Here is a 27,597-nt window from a genome sequence, read left to right on the forward strand (position 1 = left end):
GCCTCAAATTATTTCTGCAAATAAGTTTTAAAGGTAATATCCAGCACACAGTCAAAGATAACTAGGCAGATGGAGAGAGAAGACAGCATAACAGAGAACCAGCAGCAACAACAGACATTGTGGCTTCAGCCTGGATCACTCCCACTGCAGAGAGCCAGCTGCTAAGCCACCTGTGGAGAGGCTCACACAGCAAGGATGAAGCTTCCTGCCATGGCCACATGAGTGAGCCTGGAAGTACCCACCACAGTGAGGCCTTCAGATGACTGCAGCCAGCGTCTTGATTGCAACCTCAGGAGAGTCTCTGAGCCAGAAACACTCAGCTAAGCTGCTCGGGAATTCCTGATCATAGAAACTATGAGACAATAAACATTGTTTTAAGCCAATAAGCTTGGGGTAATTTGTTACGCAATAAATAGCTAACACACCCTCCTAGAGAAAATCTTACCCATATGCAAAAGACATGCAAAAGAATGTTTACAGCAGAATGCTTATTTTAGCATAAAATTAAAAACAACCCAAATTACCCATCAACAGATTGGATAAATAAACTGGTATATTAGTCAATGAAATAATAACAGTAAAAATGAATGACCTACAGCTACATGCTTTAACATGGATGAGTCTCACAAGCATATTAATGTGTGAAAAAGTAAGTAACAAAAAAATGCAATATAATTGCATTTACATAAAGTATACAAACATAAAGCGTTGAAAAAAATCTATCCTTCAGGGATAGATTATTACAAAAAAATGATTGTTACAGAAGCCAAAATAGTGGTTACCTATGGGCAAAGGATAGGGGTGGAGGTAGGAGGTTTTTAAAATACTGGTAACGCTTTTTCTTAATCGGGGCTGTGGTTTACTCAGAGCTTTGCTTTATTACTATTCTTGAAACTATACAGAGATTGTATCCGCTCTTCTGTATATATGATATATTTCACAATAAAAGAAATGGAGTTAGCAACAATGTAAAGAACAGGAATAATTTCTTTTAAAAGCAGACACAGGAAGTAGGCAATGCTAACGCAGGTCAGGAATTCATGGAGGATTAAGGAACAGTTGACCCACTTCCGTTTAGTAAAGGGAGCCTTTTCTGAGGTCCTGCACCTAGACAGAATTAAACCTGTGCTTCTGTCATAGTATTACCAATTTCTTTTTTGTTTGTCTTTTATCTCCCCAAAACATACACTATGAAGCCCTCGCTGCCTCTGCAGCACCCGAGGCTGCCCGACTCGAAGAAGCGCACAGCAGCTATTTCTGAAGAACTGCAAGATTGCGGTTCAGGTTGCAAAGAAATTTTATAATGACAGTTACCAAGAAAGTTTAGAGAAATTAGGAGACTGAGGTACTCCCAGGAAGAAAAGTAAGAGTACAAGCAGAACAGTGTTGTATAAGCCCAGAGTCAAAAAGATCTCAAAGGGATTGCAATACCAGTCCCAGGCTAACCAAGGAGGATTAAATGGGCATATCGAGTGGGTACCCTCCAGCACAACCCGCAGCCTGAATATGACCAGTCAACTTCGCTTATGGCTTTCTGCAGTGGCCCTGGCCTTTATAGATAGGCTATGTCCCCCGGGCAGAGCACGTGGCTCCGGGGCTGCCGTCTTGATCGCAGCAGACCCTGGGGAGGGCATTTCTTTGCTCCCGGCCAGCCTTCAGAGACTGTACTGTACGCCAGCGCTGCTTCACGTGCCAGGATTACAGATCACTGTCCTGTAGGGTGACAGTCTAGCAGAAGAGCCAGCGGTGAAAAGGCTGGATTTACACCCTTCCTTAAGTGCGTTCATAGACTGCACGGCCAGCGACCCCGGAACAGCCGTCTCTGCACACGCCGTGGAGGGGTGGCCGGAGTTGATCCCCACTCTTCAGCTTGCTTCCCCCAGTTTTCCTCCGTCCGCATGGCTCGCTCCCTTCTTCCTTCAGATCTTCGTGCAGGGGACGCCTTTTCAAAGAGGCCTACCCCGAGCAACCTCTGGTCATCGCCACGGCCCGCCACCCCCTTTTCCATCCCCTTCGAACGTTCCCTGACGTGCGCAGGTCGTGGTGATGGCAGGCGGCCGCCCTCCCCACCGCCGGGCGCCCGGGTGCACCGCCCGCACGAGGAGCCCCCGGGGGCAGTGCCCGCGCGTCAAGGGCGGGCGGCGCTCGGCCCGAGGGCACATCCCCGCCCTGTGCGAACAGGAGAGGTCACCGCGCTCGGGACAGAGAAGGGTCCCGCGGCCCCCGTCCGCCCCGCGAGCCCGGGCGCAGGGGGCGCACTCACTCGAGCTTCTGGAAGCGCTCGCGGCCGGCCGCCACGTACTTGCCGCCGGCCTGCAGGGCGGCCAGCTCGAGCACCGGGCGCCCGCGCGTCGGCGTGAAGAGGCGCCGCACCCCGAACGGCACCGGCACCTGCTCCGTCAGCTGCTCCAGCAGCGCCTCGAAGGTGGCGGCGCGGCGGCGCGGCAGCACCACGCGGCGGCCCACGTAGAACGGGTCCCCGTTGCGGTACACCAGGATGGTCTTGGCGGGCGTGGTGTCCACCAGCGCGGGGACCCCGCGCGTGCCCATGGCCGCGAGGACAGCAGACGCTCCACCGCCCGTGGGCACCGGCCAGGGCGCGCTGCGCGAGGGGCGCAGGACTGCAGCTGCCCGGGCGCACGGGTCCCTGGCGCTCCCCGCCTGTGTTGACGCCACCCGGCGATTGTGACCGCTGCCTGTCGCCGACCCGCCCGGGAGAGGGGCAGCGGGCCGGACAGGTGAGGGGAGAGCAGGGCTGGGACAAGTGAGAGGGCATCAGAGAGCCAAGACAGGTGAGGGGGCATCAGACAGCCAGGACAGCTGAGGGGGCATCAGACAGCCAGGACAGGTGAGGGGGCATCAGACAGCCAGGACAGCTGAGGGGGCATCAGAGAGCCAAGACAGCTGAGGGGGCATCAGAGAGCCTAGACAGGTGAAGGCAGCAGAGCTCGTGGAACGGAAGGGAGGCAGTGGCTGCTGCCAACGTGGCAGGGGTGGGAGGAGGTGGAGGATCCACCAGGCGCCACTGCAAACCCTGCGGCTGCGCTTGGCACCTGCCTGTGCAGAAGAGGTTGGGGTGTGGACTGGGGGAGGGGGCATCAGGACCATCTTGAGAATCAAAACTGCATGGAGGAGGAACTGTCTGGAACCATTCAGAGCTTGTGAGAAACTGGGTTACTAGGCACAGCTAGCACGTGGTATCTCAAAGGTTTAACATTCAGAATGCACCTTTACTTAGGGGAAGAACCATTCAAGGGGGTATGTGTCCTTGGGAAAGCCATTCTCTATTCTGGGTAAAGATAGGCCAATCCTCTTGAGCTGGACAATGAATGGTTCTAGAAATACATTTTTCCAATGGTTTTGATAGTCTTAAATTTTTAAAGACAACAGTCTATGTGCTACCTGCTGAATCTACAGACGGACGGTATAGATTATACTATAAATATTAAGATCTTGTACTGTTAAAAAAAATGGAATTCTTTAAGAAACCACCTCCCATTCACAGTCACAGCCAATTTTTAAACTACCAAACGCTTCATAGCAACATTAGATACAGATAGCAATGTGTGAGTGACCACTTTATTAAATCACCAGGAATTATATTAATCTTAAAAAGATTAATTGCTAGAAACTTCTTAAGGTTCAGGTGTTCAGACTACTTCAAAATAAAAGTATGAGTAATTATGGAACCAGCACACGGTTTTGTTGGGATTAAAGTTTCGCCCTGAACCCCGCCTTAACCGAGAACCTCATCATGGGCTTCTCCCTGGGCCGCAGGAGGCAGATGGAGCTGGGGAAGCCCTTGAGGCGGAGGCGGCTCACGCCCCCGTCCGGAGAGATGGTGAACCGCACGTGAGTGATGACGTCCTGGAGCTCCAGGGTCAGGCTGTCAAACAAGTGACTTTTGTTTGGAGATAGCTGAAAGAGAGGCAGACATAGAGGTCCCTGTAATGACGCACCAACATGCCTGATTCTTTCTTTTTCATATCAGTTTGTCCTCTAAGTTAACTATTAAAAACAACAAACATCAAGGGGATCTGAGCGTTCACGTCAGCATTATCTGGGCATCCTTTCTCTACCAGCAGATCTCTAGTGGGGTTGCACTGGGTGAGTCAGCCCATCTGGACCATGTACAGTGCTGTACGTCACCATGATGGCCGTCACCCATCATTGCGTGGGAGCAGTCCCACCCCACCCTCTGACCTGCAAATGACTTTCCTCCTACTTGATAAAAGAAAACGCTTCTGGACTATCTCAGTGTCCATCTGAGTAGACACACCATTATAGCTTTAAATGTGCTAGAGAGACCCCATATATGATAGTGGTCCCATAAGATTAGTACCATACGGCCTAGATATGTAGTAGGCTGGACCATTTAGGTTAGTGTAAGTGCACTCTATGAAGTTGGCACAACGATGAAATCACCAAACGATGCATTTCTCAGAGCGCTTCCTTGTTGTTAAGCAATGCAGGACTGTTTCTGCCTTTTGCACATGATGGTTTAAAATAAAATTTGATTGTTAGAAATGCAAAAGTATGAAAAAATAGAGCCTATCTTTTTATTATATAAATGCACAGATATGATTTTTAAGTTACACTGAGCAGAAGGTCTGGAGGTGTATCACAACCCTGGGAAGCGAAGCTGAGTGAAGTGACCCAGGTCGGGGGCCAGCCTGGCGGATGCTCCGCCACGCTCACCTTTGTGACTGGAAGCAGTGGCTTCCACTTGTGGCCTGGAAGATCCCACTTTTGCCTGATCATGTCTTCTTCCTCCAGAGTCGTCAGGATACACCCATCCAGCTTACAGCTGTCAGGATAATTGCCTATTAGAACAAAATAAAGAGTGACTCTCTCCCTCCCTTTGCACTCAGCACAGTTTGGTTTATAGGATGTCAGACTTTTTTTTTTAATTGCAGTAACATTGGATTATAACATTGCATAGTTTTCAGATGTACATAGTAATATATTTCAAATTCTATGTAGATTACATCATGTTCACCACCCAAAAACTAATTATAGTCCATCACCACACATGTGAACCTAATCACCCCTTTCGCCCTCTCCCCTCCTCCCTTCCCCAACGGTAACCACCAATCCAGTCTCTGTTGCTATGTGTTTGTTTGTCGTTGTTTTTCTCTTCTACTTATGAGTGAGATCACACAGTGTTTGACTTTCTCCCTCTGACCTATTTCACTTAGCATAATACCCTCAACGTCCACCCATGTTGTCACAAATGGCCAGATTTCATCATTTCTTATGGCTGAGTAGTATTCCATTGTGTATATATACCACATCTTCTTTATCCATTCGTCCCTTGATGGGCACCTAGGTTGCTTCCAAGTTTTGGCTATTGTGAATAAGGCTGCAGTGAACATAGGGGTGCATGTATCTTTATGCATTCGTGTTTTCAAGTTCTTTGGATAAATACCCAGCAGTGGAATAGCTGGATCACATGGTAGATCGGTTTTTAATTTTCTGAGGATGCTTCATACTGTTTTCCATAGTGGCTGCACCAGTTTGCATTCCCACCAGCAGTGTATGAGGGTTCCCTTCTCTCCACATCCTCTCCAACACTTGTTGTTTTCTGTCTTGTTAATTATACCCATTCTGACCGGAGTGAGGTGATAGCTCATTGTAGTTTTGATTTGCATTTCCCTGATAGCTAATGATGTTGAGCATCTTTTCATGTGCCTGTTGACCATCCATATATCTTCTTTGGAGAAATCTCTGTTCAGATCTTTTGCCCATTTTTTAATTGGCTCATTGGTTTTTTTGTTGTTGAGATGTTATGAGTTCTTTGTATGTTTTGGATATTAATCCTTTATCTGATACATGGTTTGCAAATATCTTCTCCTAATTGTTAGGTTGTCTTTTCATTTTGTTGGTTTCCTTTGCTGTGCAGAAGCTTTTTAGTTTGATGGATAAAATGGATAAATTCTTAGAAACATAACCTTCCAAAACTGGACCAAGAAGTAGTAGAGAATTTGAATAAACCAATCACCAGTAAGGAGATAGAAATAGCAATCAAAAACCTCCCAAAAAATAAAAGTCCAGGACCAGATGGCTTCCCTGGTGAATTCTACCAAACATTCAAAGAAGACTTAATACCCATCCTTCTCAGACTCTTCCAAAAAATTGACCAGGAGCAGAGGCTTCCTAACTCATTCTACAAAGCCAACATTTTCCTGATACCAAAACCAGGCAAGAAAAAGAAAAAGACACAAAAAAAGAAAATTACAGGCCGATATCACTGGTGAACATCAATGCAAAAATCTTCAACAAAATACTGCCGAACTGAATACAACAATATATTAAAAAGATCATACATCATAATCAAGTGGGTTTCATTCCAGGGATGCAGGGATGGTTCAACATCTGCAAATCAATCAACGCGATACACCACATTAACAAAATGAAGAATAAAAATTACATGATCATCTCAATAGATGCAGAGAAAGAATTTGACAAGATACAGCATCCATTTATGATAAAAACTCTAAATAAAATGAGTATAGAAGGAAAATACTTCAACATAATAAAGCCCATATGTGACAAACCCACAGCTAATATCATTCTCAATGGAGAAAAACTGAAAGCTATCCCTCTAAGAACAGGAACCAGACAAGGATGCCCACTGTCACCACTCTTATTTAACATAATATTGGAAATCCTATCCAGAGCAATCAGGGAAGAAAAAGAAATAAAAGGGATCCAAATTGGAAAAGAAGAAGTGAAACTGTCACTTTTTGCAGACAACATGATTTTATATATAGAAAACCCTAAAGAATCCACTAAAAAAACTTTTAGAAACAATAAATGAATACAGTCAAGTTGCAGGATACAAAATCAACATAGAGAAATCAGTTGCATTTCTATACACTAACAACAAAGTAGCAGAAAGAGAAATTAAGAATACAATCCTATTTATAATTGCAACAAAAAGAATAAAATACCTAGGAATAACCTTAACCAAAGAGGTGAAAGATCTGTACACCAAAAACTATAAAACATTATTGAAAGAAATCAAAGAAGACACAAAGAAATGAAAAGATATTCCATGCTCTTGGATTGGAAGAATTAACATCGTTAAAATGTCCATACTTCCTAAAGCAATCTACAGATTCAATGCAATCCCTATCAAAGTTCCAACAACGTTTTTCACAGAAATAGAACAAAGAATCCTAAAATTTATATAGAACAACAAAAGACCCTGAATAGCCAAAGGAATCCTGAGGAAAAAGAACAAAGTTGGAGGTATCACACTCCCTGACTTCAAAATATACTACAAAACTATAGTAACCGAAACAGCATGGTACTGGCACAAAAACAGACACACAGATCAATGAAATAGAATCGAGACTCCAGGATGTCAGACTTTTTAAATTGGATCAAACACCCAGCAAAGAACAAATCATTGTTCTTTCTAAGCAAAAGCACAAGTATGACATATGTGAGAGGAGGGACGTGCAGGTTTGTGATGGAGCTGGCTCTGCTCAAGAAATAGATGAGTGTTTGTTTTCCAGAGGAATCAGAAAGGGCCCGACGTATGTTAATGGGCTGGCGCATTGGAGTTTGAATGGGTGTCATTTCACTTGGAAAGTTGAATGTATTCGATAAACTTCCTAGATTGCAGATTTGGTTACTCACATGCTGCTGTGTGGCTCATCCGAAATTATTATGAAGCTGGAAAATATTTTCCTTATGGCATCATATTTTGTAGCATGACAATAAAAAGAAGAAATACTGAGTAAGTTAACCAGTGCTTAGCACCGATCAGATGCACTGTGATCAAAGATTTCTGAGTGTTCTGCAGCTGAAAATGTACGGTCTTGAGTTTCTCTGGACTCCTTGGAATTTCATCGGAATGATGTGCCCTGTGGAGTAGAGCACCTTTGTGGAACGACCCCACGCTTTTTGTGAGGAGAACTTCTACCGTGGTTCCCCAAGACTTTAAGATCAACAGAGGAGGCATGGCTGACCACAAACCCTAACAGAAGAGGATTCTGATTGCTCTCAGGCCCACTGTGGCTTGTCTCTTAAAACAATGGTCTCCAAGTAGACAAGTACACTCCTGGGGTGTGCATGAGAACCCAGAGGATGCAGGAGGAGAACGTTAGGGGGACTGTTTCTATTTCTTTATATGTACACACACATGTATGAATATATGTATTGAGCTTTGCATTTTGGTATTATAAGTGGATACTGGTGTGCTCCCTCATTCCCATGACTGTCATCATGTTGTAATGGAGATATCCTAAGGGGCTAACAGCAATCTATTTGTGGCACATTTCAGTTTGGGGTCCCTGGTCACATATATTTACTGGTTGTTACCTGGTTTTAACGAAACTACCCTCACAAAAATAAACAAGTGATTTTAAACTATCCGTGCAGAGAACCCTGGATTAAAGATGCTACTAGAAATGCAAGCATCATGAACAATAAGAAAGGAGCTGCGCTGCCATTTCTCCTGACCCTCAGGATGAGCTCTTCATCAGCCACGTTGAAAAGTGCAAGCAATGACCAGCTAGTCGGATCTAAAACCCAGTCTTCCAAATATAAGTTAAAATTATCAAGACCTCTTGAAATAGTTAATTTATATCCACTACCACTGATGATGAAGCTCTCCTTAAACATACATTGTACCTTGTGTAACAGTTAATAATTGAGTGAAGTCATAATGATTCACAAGATATTTATATATCAGGCATCCAAAATATGACATCAACGGCCACGTTTATTGAGAGACAGCTGAACAATCATCAGACACCCAATCCAATACTTGTCAAAATTTCACCTAACCATTATAAAAGTTGCATATCTTCTCTTGAACTTTCTTAATATAATGACGCATATATACTTCATAAGAAAGTAGATATAGAATATCACGGGTGCTTATCCATTTATTTTTTTACTTTGGAATTTCATGATTTAAAAAATATGTAGATCACTGCCTTCCAAGTCCAGTCCAGAGAAGATACGGTCCCCCGATCAATATGCTCAGGACCCCTCCCTATCAGAAGATGCCCCCCATCCAGTTCTTCTCAGGACCTAACCAGGGAGCATTTCATAGGCTTTTTCCAGATGGGATTCAGAGCCTCTGTAGTAAAGAGTCTTAGGCATCGTAGAATCTCACAGGAATTTGTGGTCATCCAGTTCAGCTCTGACGTTTTATAAAGGGGGAGACTCTTTAACAGAGTTAAAGTAACTTGCTCAAATCACATAGCTGGCGAGTGGAAAGCCAGGTCCACAGCCCACTGTCCTGAGTCCCCAGCCCGCCTCAGGACCGCGCTATCTTTATAACCAGCACACTGATCGTCATGCATTTCCTCATGGCTTTACGTCTACCTTTAAAATATTTGGTATCGATTTCAATTTGAGTTATTACTCCAGGATGCGCCAGTCGGAAAACTGCCCATTCACAACCTGGAACAAGGAGAATGCCATTCTCATCATTCTGGAATTCAAAAAAGAGAGAAAAAACGTAAGCCAACTTAGTGTCACTCAAGAAACCAATCCTGAAAACCAGCAGGTGAAAAATGTTGACACGTACTTAAGCTATTTCTCTTATTTCTTACTATAAGAGGTTTCCTCTGACCTGATTTGTAAATTACTTTTTGTGTAAATTGCCTCTTTGGTACCACTTCTTAAATGCCTCATGCCGACTCCTGAGTTGATTGGGTACTTGGCAAATCTTTATAAATTTCTGGTATGATTTTCTATGTCAATTACAAATTCACATAGAATGCTATACACAACAGGATCTTTACCCAGCCCAGCCCATAGGTTCTGTAAGCAGTTTGTTTTGGCCTTTCAAATTAGATGTGTTCTTGGTCAAATCAATATCAACGTATGATCTGCCTCCAAACCTTAGTCTGCCGCAAGGAGCATTTATTCATTTATATCTAGAAGTGATGGGTGACGTGAAAACTATCCCAAAAGGGGTGTTTACGACTAAGTTTTCAATGGGATTTACAGATTCAAAGGTGTTCTGTTTCGTTTTGCTTTCGTTTTGACTTCCTTATCTCAAGTTAGTGACTGGCCACATGAAGCAGCCGAGCCGTCTCTGGAGTCCCGGATCTGTCACAGGTGCATGTAAACAGTCTCATCCAGGGATGCACAGGTATAAGAAATGATTAAACTGGTGTTTTTTCTTCAGATTGACCAACAAATTTATTTGTGGGTTTTATATCTTGACATTGTAGGTCTGTTTCTTTATGAAGGAAGCAGAGGGGAGCCCCAGCAGTGCATTCGAGGAGCTGGCAATAACCAGCGTGCTTGGGCTGCTGGGTCTCTGCCCTGATAGCAGAGTGGGGCAGTAGGAAATTTGGAAAACGTGGAAAAGTAATAAGCTTTTAGAACAATGCTTAAGAGGCTTCTAAAATAAGAGTTTCCTTGATGTAAAATGAAAAAAATAAAAAAACATTTCTTAAAGAACTTTAAACTATGGTTGTTTTTAAAATCTTACCTCCAATATCGGTGGCCTGTCCAGCCTTCTTGCCGTTTCCCATCCATCTGCCATAGACTTCGCCGGGCCAACGCCTTCCGAAAAGAACATCATTTCACAGGGTATCACAGGATGTTATTGTAAGTGTGAGAATGAATGCATTAGTGTAATTAAATCACAGATCCCACGCACCTGAACATTGCTACATAAACTATTTTCACTAAAGTTAATGTCTCAGTAAATTCACATACAACCATAGGGTTAGTAAATTTTACTTCTCCTTTTATGGCAACTGCTTAAACCAAAATTAGGAAGGAAAATTGATATCGATTTACTTCATGTCATAAAGGCACCAAATCCAATATATGGAAAATTATTCTCAGCCACTCCCATGCTGCGGATGGCCCCTTCGTCTTAAATCACTCATACCGTATTGGGTGTTTAATTCTGGTGCCCAGACATTGCAAATAGAAGCCGGCTCCTAGAACATTGTCTCACCTATCATATTGTTTGGATGCCCAAAATGTGTGTTGCTAAATCCTACACAGACACCTCCATAAGCAATGGTCACTAGGTCTGATGGTTCTTTGGAGTCACTCGCAGTCCAGTCTTTTTGTCCAGTACCATATACCCTAAGACGTGCAATTCCACCATCTGAAAAGGAAAGATGCCTGAGTCATTTCTTACTTGGAGAGTGACTGTGTGTAGATCATAAACTACAAAGCCCTCCACATCTGCCAGCTTTGTTTCTCAAATACACCAAGCCCACCGCCCCAGGGCCTTTGCACTTGACATTCCCTTGTCCCGGAACAACTTTTCCAGCTCTCCAAAAGACTGCTTGTTGTGCTTAGATCTCAACTGAAGCGTCATGGCCTCAGAAAGGCCTTCCTCTCACTCTGTAATGTTACCTCCTTCCTGCCCGCCTGGCCTGCCACATTCCCCAGCTTAAGTTTTACCACCTCATGAGTCTCTACCCCATAGTTCTAATCAAGCTGAAAGTATCGTTTTTATTGGAGTCCCCGCTGATATAAGTCCCACAAAAAGAAAATATAAAGTCTCTGAAGGCCAGAATAGTCGCCTATTTTATTTGCTTCTATGCCATCTCTCCCTAGAAGAGGCCCTGGCACTCAGTAGGTGCCCACATTCTTTTATCGAATTAATAACTTCAGGAAGGTCAAAGCAACTGGGAAATCCACCTGACAGATAATATTTGGAGCCAGAAATCAGCAATCCTAAATCCCACAGGGACTCCTACCAGAGCCTTGTGTTTTTATTTCTACAATGACACACTGCTTAGCAATGCAATTGAGAATACGAATGGTAATATTCACAAAATCAAACAGCTCCTGTGAACCACAGCAGCCTGAGATCACGTCTGAAGAACAGAAAACGGCCTCCAAGATCATTCCACATTATCTGATTTTAATAAATTTTTTTATGAGTTTGAATATTACTTCCTAGAAGGTTTATTTATATAGAAGCTCAAAATCATTCATCAGACTGTTATACTGAAACCAAGCCCTACATATTTTCACCCAAAAAATTTGGTGAAACTGAGTGATCTGAAAAATTTCAGTAGAAGAGTGGAAGTCTTGATATCACAATAAATAAAACCAGACTGCGTTGGCTCACAACCCTAGAAAATATTCTAGAGGGAGTAATTCAGCAGGTGCTGGAATCTGCGAACCACGACTCTGGTCCATTGACCAGTATGATCTCCATTAATGGGATAAAAGATATTGTCTGTTGAATGTAAAGCTGATTTTATATTTTAAAAGATAAGATTCTTCTTTACAGAGTTAATATCCAGCTTCACTTTTAATCAAAACTATCAAGGAACATCAGAAGTGCCTCTCGATGCTCTGAGGGCCTCTCGTTTAAAGCAACTCCCTTCCCACCTCTTATGTCCCATCCAGTTTGCGTACTGCTTCCTTCCCTTTTACACTTGGATCCCAGGTGGAATCCTCAGGAGCAGAGAAGGATGCCACTGAGACGGGAGGAGAGACCTGCATACAGACAGTGCCCCCTCGCCTTCCATCAGCGGATAAGCCAATTTAAAAAGAACTTTAATGTGAGCAGCGAACCTCAAGACCTGATCCCACAGAGCAGGGCTTCCCTCGTGGCATTTTTCAGAGTCCCCCCCCCCCCCAACTTCTAACCTCTGTACAAACTGGGTGGAACATGTGAAGTTGCTATTTTGGTAAATCAAAAATTGCCAAATGGAAATTTCTCAGGGCTTTACCAAAACTCTTCTGTTACAACACATCACTATTTTGCAGTTATTTTCACGTGTCCTTCTTCCCACCGGGGTTGCTCACTTCATAAGGGCAGGGACTCTGTCAATTCAATCTAACAACGAATGGTTGCTGAGCATCTAGTCTGGTCCCCAAGTTGTGCTAGGTACCAGGGGACACAAACAACAACCCAGACACATGAGCCCTGCCTTCATGGGGCTCACATTCTGTTAGCTCTGCCCCTCTCATCATCAGGGGATGACTAGATGGCCAGTGCTCGGTCCCCAGCTCAAGGTAGCTACACTGTAAGCGTTTGCTGAATTAACAAATGGAAAAAGGCCTAAATCTCTCTTGTTGGCTTTGCCCTTTCAGTTGCTTCCACTGGTTTTAGAACACATGGTTTCAACGAGCAATCAATAACATGTTCAGATCTTTACACGTTGCTGTCTTAATTTAAAGCATGATAACTAGAAATACATTGCATCTAAAATGAAAGTCAAGAGCTCCGCTTCTGTCATAAGAGCATGAGGAGCTCTGCTGACTGAGTCCACAGTGAAACTGGTGAAAAACAGGAAAAACTCAACCACTTCCAGATCTCTGGAAATAGTCATGAGGGCAAGTGAAGCAACATTTATTCAAGAGAATCTACTGAAACTGGGTAAGAACCGTGAGAATCTGTGGTGTCTGAGCCAGGTCAGCACCTTCACTCCCTCCTCCCACTTAGTGAGGTGGGGACTCCACTCCAGACAGGGACAGCCAAGAACGCAGGGCTGCCCTCCCCCAGCTCCCAGTTGGGGGCTTTCCTCCTGGGAAGAGCAGGACATGGCCGTTTCTCACTCTGCCCCACCTGCCTGTTGTTGAGGCTAAGTCCCAGGTAAGTGTGGTGGAGAAGAGGGGCCTCCTTTCTTCAACCCAGGCCCCACTCAAAGGACAGGGGCTCTACCTTGGGCACAGCCCTGCTGAGATGCTGGGGCCATGATCACCATGTCTCAGTTCGTAAGGCAGAGGCTCCACGCTGAGAGAGGCAAGCCAAGGAGACCTGAGGCTACCGCCTCCCCTCCACTGAGCACATAGCTCCTAAAGCAGGGGTGTCACTCAGAGAGAAGTGCGCCATTGTCCCCACCCTGAGCTCCAAAGCCAGGACTCAAGAGATTTTGCCCAGGGGAAGAAGCAAGTCATAGAACAGAGAGATCCAAGCCTCTTCCCAATGAGCTGACTCCACGTGCAACAGACTATGGAGAAGTTCAAGCCTAAGGGTGCTCTCAAACACAAGGTGGGTTGTGCTCCAAAGCTATGAAGGGGAGACTGGCAGATTCACTAGAGAGAGAAATAAACTATAAGACTGTGGTATAAACCATAAGCCAGGTAGTTTGCTGGAAAGAACAGGGGAAGAGCCCCAAGAAGCCCTCTGGGATCAGAACAAATCTCAATTGCTGACCTCAAAAACTATCACCTCAGAGGAACTCAAATTTAATTGGATTGGTATGTGGAGCAATTTATGCCCAGGACGCTGTTAGAAAAATAGAGCCATCAGATGGCAATTAGTGGAGCTACTTGTGGAGATGGTTAGAGAAAGAGATAGTCAACGAGAGCTCTGCCAAAATTGTCGCCTCAGGATCACCATGGGCACGTCCAAGCCTGCGCCTCCCTAAGCAGCAACCTGAGAAGCCTCACACTGTGAGAGTGAAATTGCCTTCACTAAAACAACGCAGCCAGGAGCTGGACATGAAAAAACAGAGCACCTGCAAAGACAATTATGTAATTATTATGAGACAGTATAAAGGCATATTTTGTCTCCCTTCTTCTCTGAAGTGACTTAAAAAGCAATAGTATAAAATCTTATGTATGTAGTGCATTTTGGGGCTTATAATATAAAGAAAAGTAATTTATGTGTAACATATTTGCCAGAAACAGCACAGAGGAAGTTATTGGGAGCTGCGCTGGGCTAAGGAAATAACTACGTATGGTAACTCAAATTCTCAGGAATAAATGAAGAAAATCAGAAATGATAAGTGGAAAGTTTAATATAATAAACCTTAAATAAATATAAGTATATACTCACTCTTTCTTCTCTCAGCTTCTTTAAAAGACATAAAATTATATAAATAATTATAAAAATGTATTATTGAGTTTGTAACATTCATAGATGTACTTTGTATAACAATAATGCCACTAAAAGGGGGAAAGGGAAATAGAGCTATGTAAGAGTAATGCTTCTGAAAGGAAATAACAATAAAATAATGAAAAAATCATTAAAGAAATTAAAGTCCTACTTACAAAATATTCAATTACTCAAAAGAGAAGTAAGGGGGAAAAGAGGAACAAAAAGACAAGACATATGGAAAACAAAAAGTAAAATGGTATATGTAAATCCAACTGAGTAAATAACAATTATGAATGCATTAAACAGTCAAAAGCCAGAAATAGTCCAACTAGACGAAAAATAGTATGGAAAAAATTCTATTATGCAAACAGCAACCACAAACAAGCTGGAGTGGCTTTACTAATAACAGACAAATAGACTTTAAAACAAAAAGTTTACTAGAGATGAAGAGGGACACTTTATAATGATAAAAGGATCAGTCCATCAGGAAGATATAATAATTGTGAACAAATATGAACCTAATAACATAGAACCAAAATACATAAAGGAAAAACTGACAGAAATGAAAGGAGAAATAGATAACTCAACAACAATAGTTGGAGACTTCAATACTCCACTTCCAGGAACGGATAGAACAACTAGACAAAAGATCAATGAGGAAAGAGAAGCCTTGAACAACACTGTACGCTGACTATACCTAGTTGGCTTGTAGAACACTCCACCCAACGACAGCAGAATATACATTCTTCTCAAGTGCACATGGAACATTCCACAGGATTGGCCTTAGACGAGGTAATAAAACAAATGGATTGAAAGAATATAAAGCATGTTCTCTAATCACAATGGAATGAAATTAGAAATCAATGAGAAAGAAATTTGAGGAAACTCATGAATACATGAAAATTAAACAACACATTCTAAATAACCATTGGGTCAAAGAAGAAATCAAAAAGTAAAATAGAAAAAACTTTGAGATGAATGAAAATACACACACAACATACCAAAAATTCTGGTGTGCAGTAAGCAGTGCTTAAAGGGAAATTTATAGCTGTAAATGCCACATTAAAAAATAAGAACCTCTACCTTAGGACACTAGAAAAAAAGAGCAAACTAACCCTAAAGCAAGTAGAGGCAAGGAAATAATAAAGATTAGAGTGGAATTAACGAAAGAGAGAATATCAATGCAACTGAAAGCTGGTTCTTTGAGGAGATTAACAAAATTAACAAACCTTTAGGTAGATTGACCAAGAAAAAAAGAGAGAAGATTCAAATTATTAAAATCATAAATGTAAGAGAGGGTATTCCTGCTGACCTTACAGAAATAAAAAGGATTACAAAAGAACAATTATATTCCAATAAATTAGATAGATGAAATGGACAAATTCCAGGAAGACACAAACTACTGAAACTGACCCCAGACGAAATAGACAATCTGAATAGACCTATATCAAGTAAACAGATTGAGTTAGTAAACAAAAAAATTTAAATATCAATTCTTCACAAACTCTTCCAAAAATAGAACAGGAGGGAACACTTCCCAACACGTTCCATGAGGCCAGTATTACCCTGATACAAAAACTAGACAAGGATATCACAAGAAAAGAAAACTATAGGCAAATATCTCTTATGAATATGGACACAAAAATCCTCAACAAAACACTAGCAAACCAAATCCAGTAACATATTTTAAAAAATTATACACCATGACTAAGTGGGATTTATCCCAGGAATGCAAGTTTAACATCTGAAGATCAATTACTGTAATACACTGTACCAATAGAATGAAAGACATTTTATTAAAACACATAATCACCTCAGAGAAAGCAAAAGTATTTAACAAAATCCAATACCCTTTCATGATAAACACACTCAACAAATTAGGAATAGAAGGGAAATTTCATAACCTGATAAAGGGCATCTATGAAATCCACAGCTAAAGTCATACTTAATGGTGAAGGACTGAATGCTTTCCCTTTAAAATCAGGAACACGACAAGGATTCTGCTCTTGCTACTTCTATGCAACGATGCACTGGATATTCTAGCCAGGGCAATTAGGATAGATATGTAGATAGATAGATAGATAGATAGATAGATAGATAGATAGATAGACAGATAGGTAGGCAGATAGATAGACGGCATCCAGATTGGAAGGGAAGAAGAAAAACTGTACTATCTCTATTCACAGATAATATGATCTTGTATTTGGAAATCCTAAGAATTCCACTAAAAATCCATTAGTACTAATAAACAAGTTCAGCAAAGCTGTAGGATGCAAGATTAATATTCAAAAATCGATTATAGGGGGCTGGCCCCACGGCTGAGTGGTTAAGTTGGTGTGTTCCACTTCAGCAGCCCAGGGTTTTGCCGGTTTGGATCCTGGGTGTGGACATGGTACCACTCATCAGGCCATGCTGAGGCAGTGTCCCACACAGCACAACCAGAGGCACTCACAACTAGAATCCACAGCTATGTACTGTGGGGCTTTGGGGAGAAGAATAAAAAAAAAAAAAAGAAGATTGGCAACAGTTGTTAGCTCAGGTGCCAATCTTTAAAAAAAAAATTATTGTATTTCTATGCCCTTATAATGAGCAGCCCAAAAATGAAATTAAGAAAATTCCATTTACAATAGTATCAAAAAGAATAAAAGATATAGGAATTAATTTAACAAAAGAAGCGCAAAATGTATACTCTGAAAACTATAAAATATTGTGGAAAGAAACTAAAGGAGGTTTAAATAAGTGGGAAAACATCCCATGTTCATGGATTGGAAGACAATATGTTAAGATGGCAATACTCCCCAAATTTATCTAAAGATGTAATGCAATCTGTATCAGAATCCCAGCTGGCTTTTCTGTAATTTACAAGCTGATTCTAAAATATAAAACTACATATGGAGTTGTAAAAGACTCCAGATAACCACAGCAATCTTGAAAAAGAACAAATTTGAAAGGCTCGCACTTTCTGATTTCAAAACTTACTACAAAGTAACACTAATCAAGACAGTATGGGGGTGTCAAAAGGATAGATACATAGACCTGAGATGCCAGAAATAAACCCATGTGTCTGTGGGTCAACTAATTTTTGCCAAGTGTTTCAAAGCCAAAATTCAATCGGGAAAGAAGAGTCTTTTCAACAAATGGTTCTTGGACAACTGATATCTACACGCAAAAGGATGAAATTGAGTCCTACCTCACACCATATACAAAAATTGATCAAAAGAGCTAAACCTAAGAGCTAAAATGATAAAATTCTTGGAATAAAAGATAGGGGTAATAATTCTTCATGACCTCAGATTGGCAATGATTTCCTAGATATGACTACAAAATACAAGCAACCAAAGAAAAAAACACATAGTTGAACTTCATCAAAATTAAGAACCATCGTGCTTCAAAAGAAGTGAAAGGACATCCCACAGAATGGTAGAAAATATTCGTAAATCATACATCTGATAAAGGATTTTTATTCAGAATATATAAAGAATTCTTACAACTCAATAATAAAAGACAAAAGCCCATTTAAGAGTGAGTGAAAGATCTGAATAGACAGTTTTTCAAAGAAAATATACAAATGGCCAAGTAAGCAACTGAAAAAATGCCCATCATCATTAGTCATCAGGGAAATGCAAATCAAAACCACACGGAGATGCCACTTCACATCCTCTAGGATAGCTATAATCAAACAGTCAGATAATAACAATTGTTGGAGAGGCTGTGAAGAAAGCCAAAGCCTCATACACTGCTATGGGAATGTAAAATGATGAGCCATTTTGGAAAACAGTCTGATAGTTCCTCAAACAATTGAAAACACAGTTATCATATGACCCAGCAATTCCAATCCTAGATATATACCCAAATGAAAACATATGTCCACACAAAAACTTGTATAGGAATGTATACAAGCAGCATTATTCATAAGTAGGCAACAGGTGGAAACAACCCAAATGTCTATGAATTCACGAATGGATAACAGTGTAGTCTATCCATACAATGGAATATTATTCAGCCATAAAAAGGAATAAAGTACTGACACATGCTACAACACGGATGAGCCTTGAAAAAATTATGCTTAGTGAAAAAGCCAGTCACAATAGACCATTTGTATAAAATGTCCAGAACAGTCAAATCTATAGAGACAGAAAGTAGACTAGTGGTTGCTTATGGCTGGGGAAGATGAGGGTTGATAGCTAAAGGGCATAGGATTTCTTTTTGAGGTGACAAAAATGTTCTAAAATTGACTGTGGTGACAGTTTCATGTATACTATATACTTAGATAAAATTTAAACCATATGCTTACATATACTATAAAACATTGAATCGTACACTTCAAATGGGTAAATTGCATATTATGTGAATTGCTTTACAATAAAGCTGTTAAATAAAATCGTCATTTTTACATACCACTTCAACTGCTAATATATCTGTGAAATAGAAACTGTTAGGAGCTATCTAACCTGATACAGCTTAGTTCCATCACATCCTAATTTACTTGACAGTTTTCTGATAACTACCTATGGATGGGTGAGTTAAAACAAGAATTTCCTAGAGCACAAAAAGGGCAAATTATAATGCTAAAATGCTAGAGAGGTCGGTGACCAAGAAGGAAAGAGTGACTTCATTTGGCATTTTTAAACATGCCAACCTTAAGAACAGAAACGATAGAAGTGGAGATGGGTCCACGTCATATTTACCTGGGAAAATGTTGAGTCTTATGTGAGTCCATCTTTGCTGGGAATTGACAGGAAAATAATTGTGGCTGGAAGCAGGCCTTCCTGGTTTAAGCTCTGTCATGGGAACCAAGTAATCCCAATCGTCGGACTTTAACTGGCAATAAATACAAAAATGTTAGCAACGGCTCTAGGGAACAATAAATTCTCTCATCCTAGTGCCTGTGTGGGGTTCACAGGGTAGAGATACTTCAGAATAAAAATTAATGATGAATGCCTAATGGACCACTTTAATAAAAATACTAACAAAGATCAAGTCCCAGGTTTCATAATAAACATATTAAAGCTCTGTACTTTTTCACCCTGATCAAAATAGCCACTGGGTGATGGTGGCAGTGTGTGGGTGGGGAGGGCTGGGAATGAAGGAGAGGCTCTGAGATCCCTCCAAATGCCTTCACCTTGAGGATTCTTAGAAAGAACAAAATTGAGTGGTGATGTGCACATTCAAATAAAAACTAGGGATAGTCCCGTGGACCGTGAGATCTCAGGTAAATTTGTTGGCCTGAACCTTGCAACAATTTTCTCTAGATCAGTGCTTCTCAAACTGAAGGACCTGTTTGCGATTGTTATTTATTTCCCAGTCTGTTATAGATCAACACATTTGTAAAACACAATATAAATTAATTACTACACAAACTTAATAAAACAAGAATGTACCAAAACACAAGCCCAAATTATTTCTTTTGTTAAATTCATCAGGCATAAAATTACTTTGTTAAATTGCTGTAAGTATTCAAACTCTGAGCCAGCCCCATGGCCTAGTGGTTAAGTTCAGCACATTCTGCTTTGGTGGCCTGGGTTCAGTTCCCCGGGTGTGGACCTACACCACTAGCTGGCAGCCATGCTGTGGTGGAGACCCACATACAAAATAGAGAAAGATGGCACAGGGTGAGTCTTCCTTAACGGAAAAGAAAAGTATTTAAACTCTTACCATTAATTTCTGTATTTATTTCATCAGAGGCCTGCAGCAATTTGCAGGTGGGTCCCAGTAAGCACACAGCCCTGTGAGAAGCCCTACCCTAGATCTCGCAAGGCCACGGAGTTCCCTTGTACAGGGGTTGCATGAACCACTCATGGAACGTCTGCAAGGTCATACTGGGCAAGGAAATGAGGAGAGGTGTGCCAGGGCTGGGTGTCCCGAAGAACCCCCTTGCATGACCAGGCGTGCAAAGAAGTTTCCTTGCTGTCGTAACAATCCAGACAAGACAAAGTTGTTTTTGGAGGCCTACCTCAGCAATAGCTTCAAACTCCTCAGGGCTGGCTGCAGCTCCCATCCTGATTCCTCTTGCTGGGATTTCTGGTTGTTTATCTGAAGTTAGAGTGACCATTTAGGGTTACAGTTTGGGTTCAAAAATCAAAGACAACACGCTCCCTTAGTGGGTTGTATGGTAATTTTCATTTTTCCAAATAACACTAAAGATATCATTTCTTACATCAAAGTAGCAGATGATCAAAGTAATAGACACGCTCATTGAAGTTCCTCAATCTTTAAAATACAGTAATTTCAAAAAGTAGTGCAATACATTTGATAGTACATTTGCTTGTCAAAACGGTAAATACCTTTTTCAAGTTAGATCAAACTTCAACAAATTCAACACATGACTAGAGTTTCAAAAGTCAGATCAGTAAAGGTTCGGGACATTGCAAGGTCAATTCCAAAGAAACTACTTTCCCCAATGGCAACCTTAGAACTGAAACTGGGGTGACTGACGGGCTTGCTGAAGGAGTCTCACCAGCTTGTCGTTAGTTATTTCCTGCTCGTAAAGTAACATCTCCCCCATTACCATTTAACTTTTCAGGTACCCAGCTGTCTCCCAGGAGCAGGCTCCATTCATATCCACAGAGCCTCATGCAGTACTGTGCACATAGCACTTTCAGTATAAATTCACCAACCGGCATGATTTATCTTCCCTAAGTACATGCATACACACACACAATGATACATATTTCTAAAAAATTAATTCTGGGACCAACGTCAGATAATGACAATTAAAGGAATAAAAACACGGGCCTAACTTACAGAGCCCGTATGATTCACATGGGCCAGCATTCCAAAATGAAGAAGGGAAGCCCTTCTGAAACCCTGTAGTTGCTGCATCAAACGCACGCTGGGAGAGCTGGACGCAGAGCTGTTGCCACTGGCCCCACAGCTGGCTCAGACGTGGCCCTACATGGTCTGGAGCAGCCAGGCAGCCCTCCCCCTGCCACCCTCCCAGGCAACCTGTTCACCAACTCTCACGAGGACAGGAGGGTGTGCCTCTGGGTGAGGCCTGAGGAGTGTGGGAATAATGAAATCTAAACTGGGCCAAAGAACACTGTTAAGTTAAAAATCAAAAATCACAGAGCACTCTACTGGGAACAGAGTGCTAAGCTCCATGGCAGTAGAGTGGCCTTGACGAGCTGCTGAGCCCATCTGGGTGGAAAGTGTACAGTCAGGGACTGGGCCCAATGAACCTCACAACCCCACAGTGCTCGATCTGGGGGCCCGTGGTTCCCGAGGCACCTTCTTCGAAGCACGCTGCTTGAATTGACATTTGAGGAGCGTAATCTCCCGTGAAGTAAGAAATGTCCACGTCGAAGCCCCGGATAATTCCTTGCACTCCCAGCCTGATGATGCACCAGTCGTGACCTATGAGATGTAAACAAGAGCATCCTCAGTAGCTTTAACTCAGCAGAGGAAGCGTGTGATTGAGGAGAGCCCAAACGGAAACACACAATGGGAACACCCTCCTCCCAACACGGAGAAGCATGTCTGCGTTAATTCCCAGCTGTGACTTGAAGATCGCTCACAATGTGGCCACATGTGCCCACCATTCCCCACACAAATCCTCAATTCTAGTCAGACCAGAACATGTACACGGCTTAGATGGAGGGACAGGCAATTCTGATTCCAAACTGATCCTTTCCTATGTGTGTCTTTAGCAAATGGTTTGGCCTCTCTGAGCCTCATTTCTTCAGCTGCGAATCAGAGACGAGATTAGCTTCCAAAAAGCTTGAGTGTGACTGTGTGGTGTAGAGAACGCATAGCCCAGCTCAGCAGGTGTTCAGTGTAGAGCTGGGTCTCCCAGAAACACCCAGCTCACTGTCATCTCGGGCCTCAGGGATTTCCTACGGTGCCCCCACCCAGAACACTTTCCATGGCATCTGCCGGAGTCCAAGAACTCTTAAAGTCAGTATGTCACTTGTAGTTCTTGGTTACTTCCAGTCAGATATAGACCCACCTTAAAATGTCCAGATTTTTAGACTCTAATATTGTTTGGAGTACCATAGAAATATAGAAAATTAGAAATATCTATGTAATACTTGAGACAATAGCAAAAAAATCCAATTATTAGCCTAATGCTGGATTAGTTTGCTTTTACAGGCATTTCTTCAACTTTAAAAGGTCCATTTTGATTGCAAATGATGAGAAGCAATGAATAACAGTAACATCTTAAGGTAACATAAAAGATAGCATGTGCAATGGCGTGGGACAGATCTTGCTTCAATTACCAGCTTATCTTGCCATTTATGTGACCTTGGCTAAGTTAGTGAGCCTATTTCCATAGCACTTAAATGGGGACAAGAACACCTCCTTCAGAGAGTTGTGGTGAAGACCAAATATAAGTGGATTTACCAAGTAATGTTCACCACATTGCTCAGTGACTGTCTGTTCTTCCCCTTCATTCACAGCCCTCATAATATTTTCATTTCCCTAACAAAGTGCTTGCCCTTTGCCTGGCGGTGCACAGATGACCAGGTCTCCAGCTACCCCTTCCTGAATTCTCAGAGCCTGATGTTCAGAAGGGACATCCGAGATGATGGAGCATTCCAAGGGCCCATGTTAAAATTGGCCCAAAATGTACACTGGCTTTCCAACAGCCCCTGTTTCTAAACTTTGCAGTATCAAGTGAACAGAATCATCATCTTATTACCTGGAATCCTTTTCCTTCTGGTCTCCCATCCATCCATCCATTTCCCAAACTCGGTATATTCATGTTCTTTAAAGCTTGGGCTGTCACTCTAAAGCAAACAAGTATAGCAAGTCGATAATTAATATTCATTCGAGAGCCTGGGCTTCCAGCGTATTAACTTTTGCCCCAAAGATACAGAAGGGCCGTGCCAACAAGGCCTCTTGGGGAGCCCATCGTGGGGAGTCCCTGCCCCAATCTTCACCCGACAGATAACCAGTTCCAAATCAGGGGATGCCGCCTTATCATTGTATCGTCTTCAGAGAAAGAAACTCTCCTCTGCAGGCCCCAGAACACAGAAATCAACCCCTGACAGCAACAGGTAAAATCACAATTAATTCCACAGGCCCCGCTAATGGTGCAATTCCCAGCTGCAATCTGGGGGCGCACTGAAAGGCCTTTGGGACAAAATGAGAAGGGAGACTGAGACTTCCCAAGCGACAAGGAACTCAGTCGAAGTCATATGAAGAGTAGGTCAGATGCTTGGGGTCCAGCAGAGCATTCAAGCTCAGTGCTCCAAGCTGCTCCATGCCCACCTGAGGAAAAGTGGACTCTGAAGTCACCGAAGCCAGTGTGAAGCTCAGCTCAGCCACTTTTCGGGCCCTGAGACAAACTGCTTCATTTTTAAGAACAGGATGGTGAATACGTCTCTCGCAAAATTGCTATGAAGTTGAAATAAAACTTGTGAAAGCCCCTTGAATAGTGTAGACTCTAGAAACTGTTCTGTGCTTGGTGAGTGGCCAAGTTTGGGGACATTTTCTCCTTTCACATCAAGTTGGGTGCAAGGAGGATCTAATGTTTCTGCTTAGGAAAAGCTCCCCAGAGCTGCAGAAGAAAAAGATCAAGGCACAGACACGGTGGTGGGGCCTGGGCAGGGTGCCCACGGAGCTGCTGCATGTGGCACATCCAAGGATGCCACACGCCACCATGCGTCATGAAGTGGTTGGTTATCACCCGGCAGCTCAGGGGTCACCTAGACCTCCAAGTACCAGCCTGGATGGAGCCCATGAGCATCCAGTGAGAAAGCACCTTTGCAGAACGTGGAGTACTGGATGAGAATATGCACACAAATTCAAAAATAAAAAGTAGTACTATTTTCTAGATGTGGATATGCATATGGATATATTTATTTTAAATTACACCATGTATTAGAAGAATATGCCAATCTTACAATCATGTTAACTCTATAAAGGGAAGGAGTGGATTGGCATCGAAGTTGCTGGCCAAAGAGGCTTTAGCATTATCTGTAATATTCTTTTTTTCCAGACTTGTAAAAGTGATTTGTAAGCGTGACTATGTATACACATATGTATAATGTATACTCAAGTGTAGGAATGTATGTATACTCAATTATATATATATATATATACTCAAGTGTAAAATACAAGAAATAAAGCCCATTCTCTCTCGCACCCATTTCCCAAGCCCAGCTCTTGGCAGACAACCACACTTCCCAGTTTGATGTGCATCTTTTCAGACATGTTTATGCACACACGACATGCACGGACCCCTCGTTGCCAGCGTGTGGAGAGCTGGCTCATTCTTTTTAGTAGCCACATAATATTCCATATCTGAGAGATCCATAGGTTCTTTAGCTAATTTCCTATTGGTGGACATTTAGGTTGGTTTTTTTCCCCTCCAAGCAAAACTAGAATAAATATTTTCTACATATCTTTGCCTACATGTGCAAATAATGTAAATCTGTGGAATAGTGAGATCTAGGTACACACACATTTAAATCTTTCAGAGATGGAACATGTAAAATGGTAAGAGCTTTGACGTGATTAGCTGTGTGACCTAGAACAAGTTAGCCAACACCTCTGTTCCTCATTTTATTAGCATTTTCTTTGAGGAATAAGTTCATATATGCAAGATGCCCTCAGAGGGTCATACTTCAATGTGCTCTGGACCTGGTCAAGTCCTGCCCAGACAGAGCAACGTTGCACCACAGTGTCCAGATGGCCACTGACCATGGTGGAGGACATCAGGTGGGAGACCCTTAGGTGCAGTCACACTCTGTGCATGGGCGCCAACTCTGTGTGTACCTGTGTCCATCTCCACACTCGCAAGAATTCTGACCACACGCAGGTGTGCAAAGCAGCAGGATGCCAGGAGAGCTTCCATTCTTTCCCCTCCTAATATGTTTGTTAGTGTTTTCTCTGTGTTTTTTTTAATAAGCATGTCCTACACTTTTATAATTAGGCAGGTAAAACATTTTCCAAAAAATTCAAGATGTGTACTAGTTTTCTTCCCAACACAGCTTATGAACGCCACGTTAGAAGAGCAATAATATATGAGGATCTCAGTAGTTTTCCTACAAGCAGCATGGTCCCAAATTCCTGTGTCAGGCCCCGACTGTCTCTGCTATGTCTTAGCATGAGTGGAAGCTGATCTCTATGTGTTTCTCCTGTTCTAATATGCTCTTCGCTGGTGCACATCACATGACTCCCGTCCCAAATATGCGGGCAGATCTCAATTAACATGGCTGCACCATCTTCTACGCCAGCACGAACGCCAATTCACAATACCTTGATGAGGTTTTCTGCAGGAGCAAAAAAGTCATCTGTCGCAAATAAAATCTAGACAAAGAAAGAAGTAAAGATAAAATAACTATAAATTTAAAACCATTTTATTTCATTCCCTAGTGAAACATTATGAGATGCAGTAAAAAGAAAATGGGAAATTGCCAAGGGGAAAAGAAACAATATGCAATTAAGCCACGATGCTTTGAAATGCTTAGATGTCAATGCTGCCTCCCACTTAATCTTTCCTTCCCACCCTTTTTCTTAATCCTCTTCACCATCTGGATGCAAACGTGCCAACTTCTTACACTGGGGAAGGAAATAAACCAACGTCTTCTCAAGAACCGAGGACCTCTTTGACAAACAGAGCAGTGAAAAACGCCACGCGCTGGGTCATCCCTGTGGCTTGGCCGGCTCACTGAACGATGCCCTGCAGGACATTTTCGAGTGGGGAGGGTGCTAGTAATTACCCCAAGGAAACAATGGGAACTGGATTTTCCCTAGGAAAACAGCCTGCTGGTCACCCTGGCTAACCAGGGACCCAGTGACAGCTGCAGTCTGGAGCGTACCGCTCTCTGACTCCTGCTCAGAACCTAAAAGGCGGAGAGGATCTCACTGTTTTGAAGCTGCTGGCTGTTTGGGTGGCCGAGGGTAGGGGCATCGCTGCTGTGTTGGGTGGGCCTGCCCCCTGAGAATTCATCAGGACCTGTCGGAGTCACTCCCCTATCCAGATCCTTCAATGGCTCCTCGGCAGCACCTCTCACAGGGCACTTGGGGCCTTTCCAGGCTCATGCTCCTGACTGCCCCACACACATCTGGTGCGTTCCAGAAACACTAAACCAACTGGAGCAGCATCCCCTGTCTGAAACGCCCCTCACCCCTTCTTTGCCTCGACAGCTCCCTCTCCCGCTTGCAGACTCCTTTCAACATCACTTACCTGGACAATCCTTCCCAACCCTTCCCTACCCGCGGCTGCCCACGGCTGGAGTCGAGGTGCTCTCACAGCCCCTGTCCTTGCCTGGATGACAGCTCCGGTGTGGACTGTCTCCCGGCAGAGCGTGAGCTCCTTAAGGGCAGATGTGGGTCTTTTCCTTCTGTATCATACATAGCACCTCTGCACATGACCAGTACCTTAGCACCTTTGCACATTCCTGGTGTCTTAGTGCTTTCTGCACATTGCTGGTACCACAGCACCTGCACATTGTGTTAACAAGTTCTCCAGGTGATTCTCATACTAAAGTTTAAGGAGCACTATCTACAGCGTAAGAAAACACACAGAGGGATAGTGAATTCTTTTCATAGGTGCAAAATGTCTTTCTGTTTTAAACTTAAGGCAATGTTGCCCTTGCTCATAATTACCACCGATTTAAGAAAACTTCTTTGGAAAACTTTTGCAATAATGGGCTTCCTCAGGCAGCCGATCCCTCAGCCCAATTCTCGCCCTTCTGGTTAGGCTCTCGGCAGTAGTGAGTTGGATCCTGAGCACGGGCACGTTAAGTGCTTGTTCCGGTTGGGAGAGACCCACTTACCTGTCCTCCCACGGACTCAGACGCCATGTCGGTCAGCTGAGTGAAGTCCGGAGCCCTGGCCCATTTCCCCTCCTTGGGAGAGTCAACCAT

The 27,597-nt window shown here is 42.8% G+C and overlaps 2 protein-coding genes across 2 annotated transcripts in view; both read right to left on the reverse strand.

Moving 5' to 3' along the window:
* Window positions 1–2,550, reverse strand: part of DCDC2C (doublecortin domain containing 2C) — a 71,047-nt gene extending 68,497 nt beyond the window's left edge. The window contains exon 1 of the mRNA XM_046661860.1: window positions 2,264–2,550. Within this exon, the coding sequence (XP_046517816.1) occupies window positions 2,264–2,550 (287 nt within the window). The remainder of the gene's footprint in view (window positions 1–2,263) is intronic.
* A 1,161-nt stretch (window positions 2,551–3,711) lies between these two features.
* On the reverse strand, window positions 3,712–27,597 carry ALLC (allantoicase). Its single transcript, XM_046660353.1, has 11 exons — window positions 27,508–27,597; window positions 25,985–26,035; window positions 23,421–23,508; window positions 22,010–22,135; window positions 20,736–20,815; window positions 19,471–19,603; window positions 10,943–11,098; window positions 10,466–10,539; window positions 9,346–9,454; window positions 4,699–4,823; window positions 3,712–3,918 (listed from the first exon to the last, which is right to left on the reverse strand). The coding sequence occupies exons 1-11, from the start codon at window positions 27,595–27,597 to the stop codon at window positions 3,712–3,714; spliced, it is 1,239 nt and encodes a 412-aa protein (XP_046516309.1).

The sequence above is a fragment of the Equus quagga genome, chromosome 5 (assembly GCF_021613505.1).
Source record: "Equus quagga isolate Etosha38 chromosome 5, UCLA_HA_Equagga_1.0, whole genome shotgun sequence".
In the NCBI taxonomy this organism is placed as follows: Eukaryota; Metazoa; Chordata; class Mammalia; order Perissodactyla; family Equidae; genus Equus; species Equus quagga.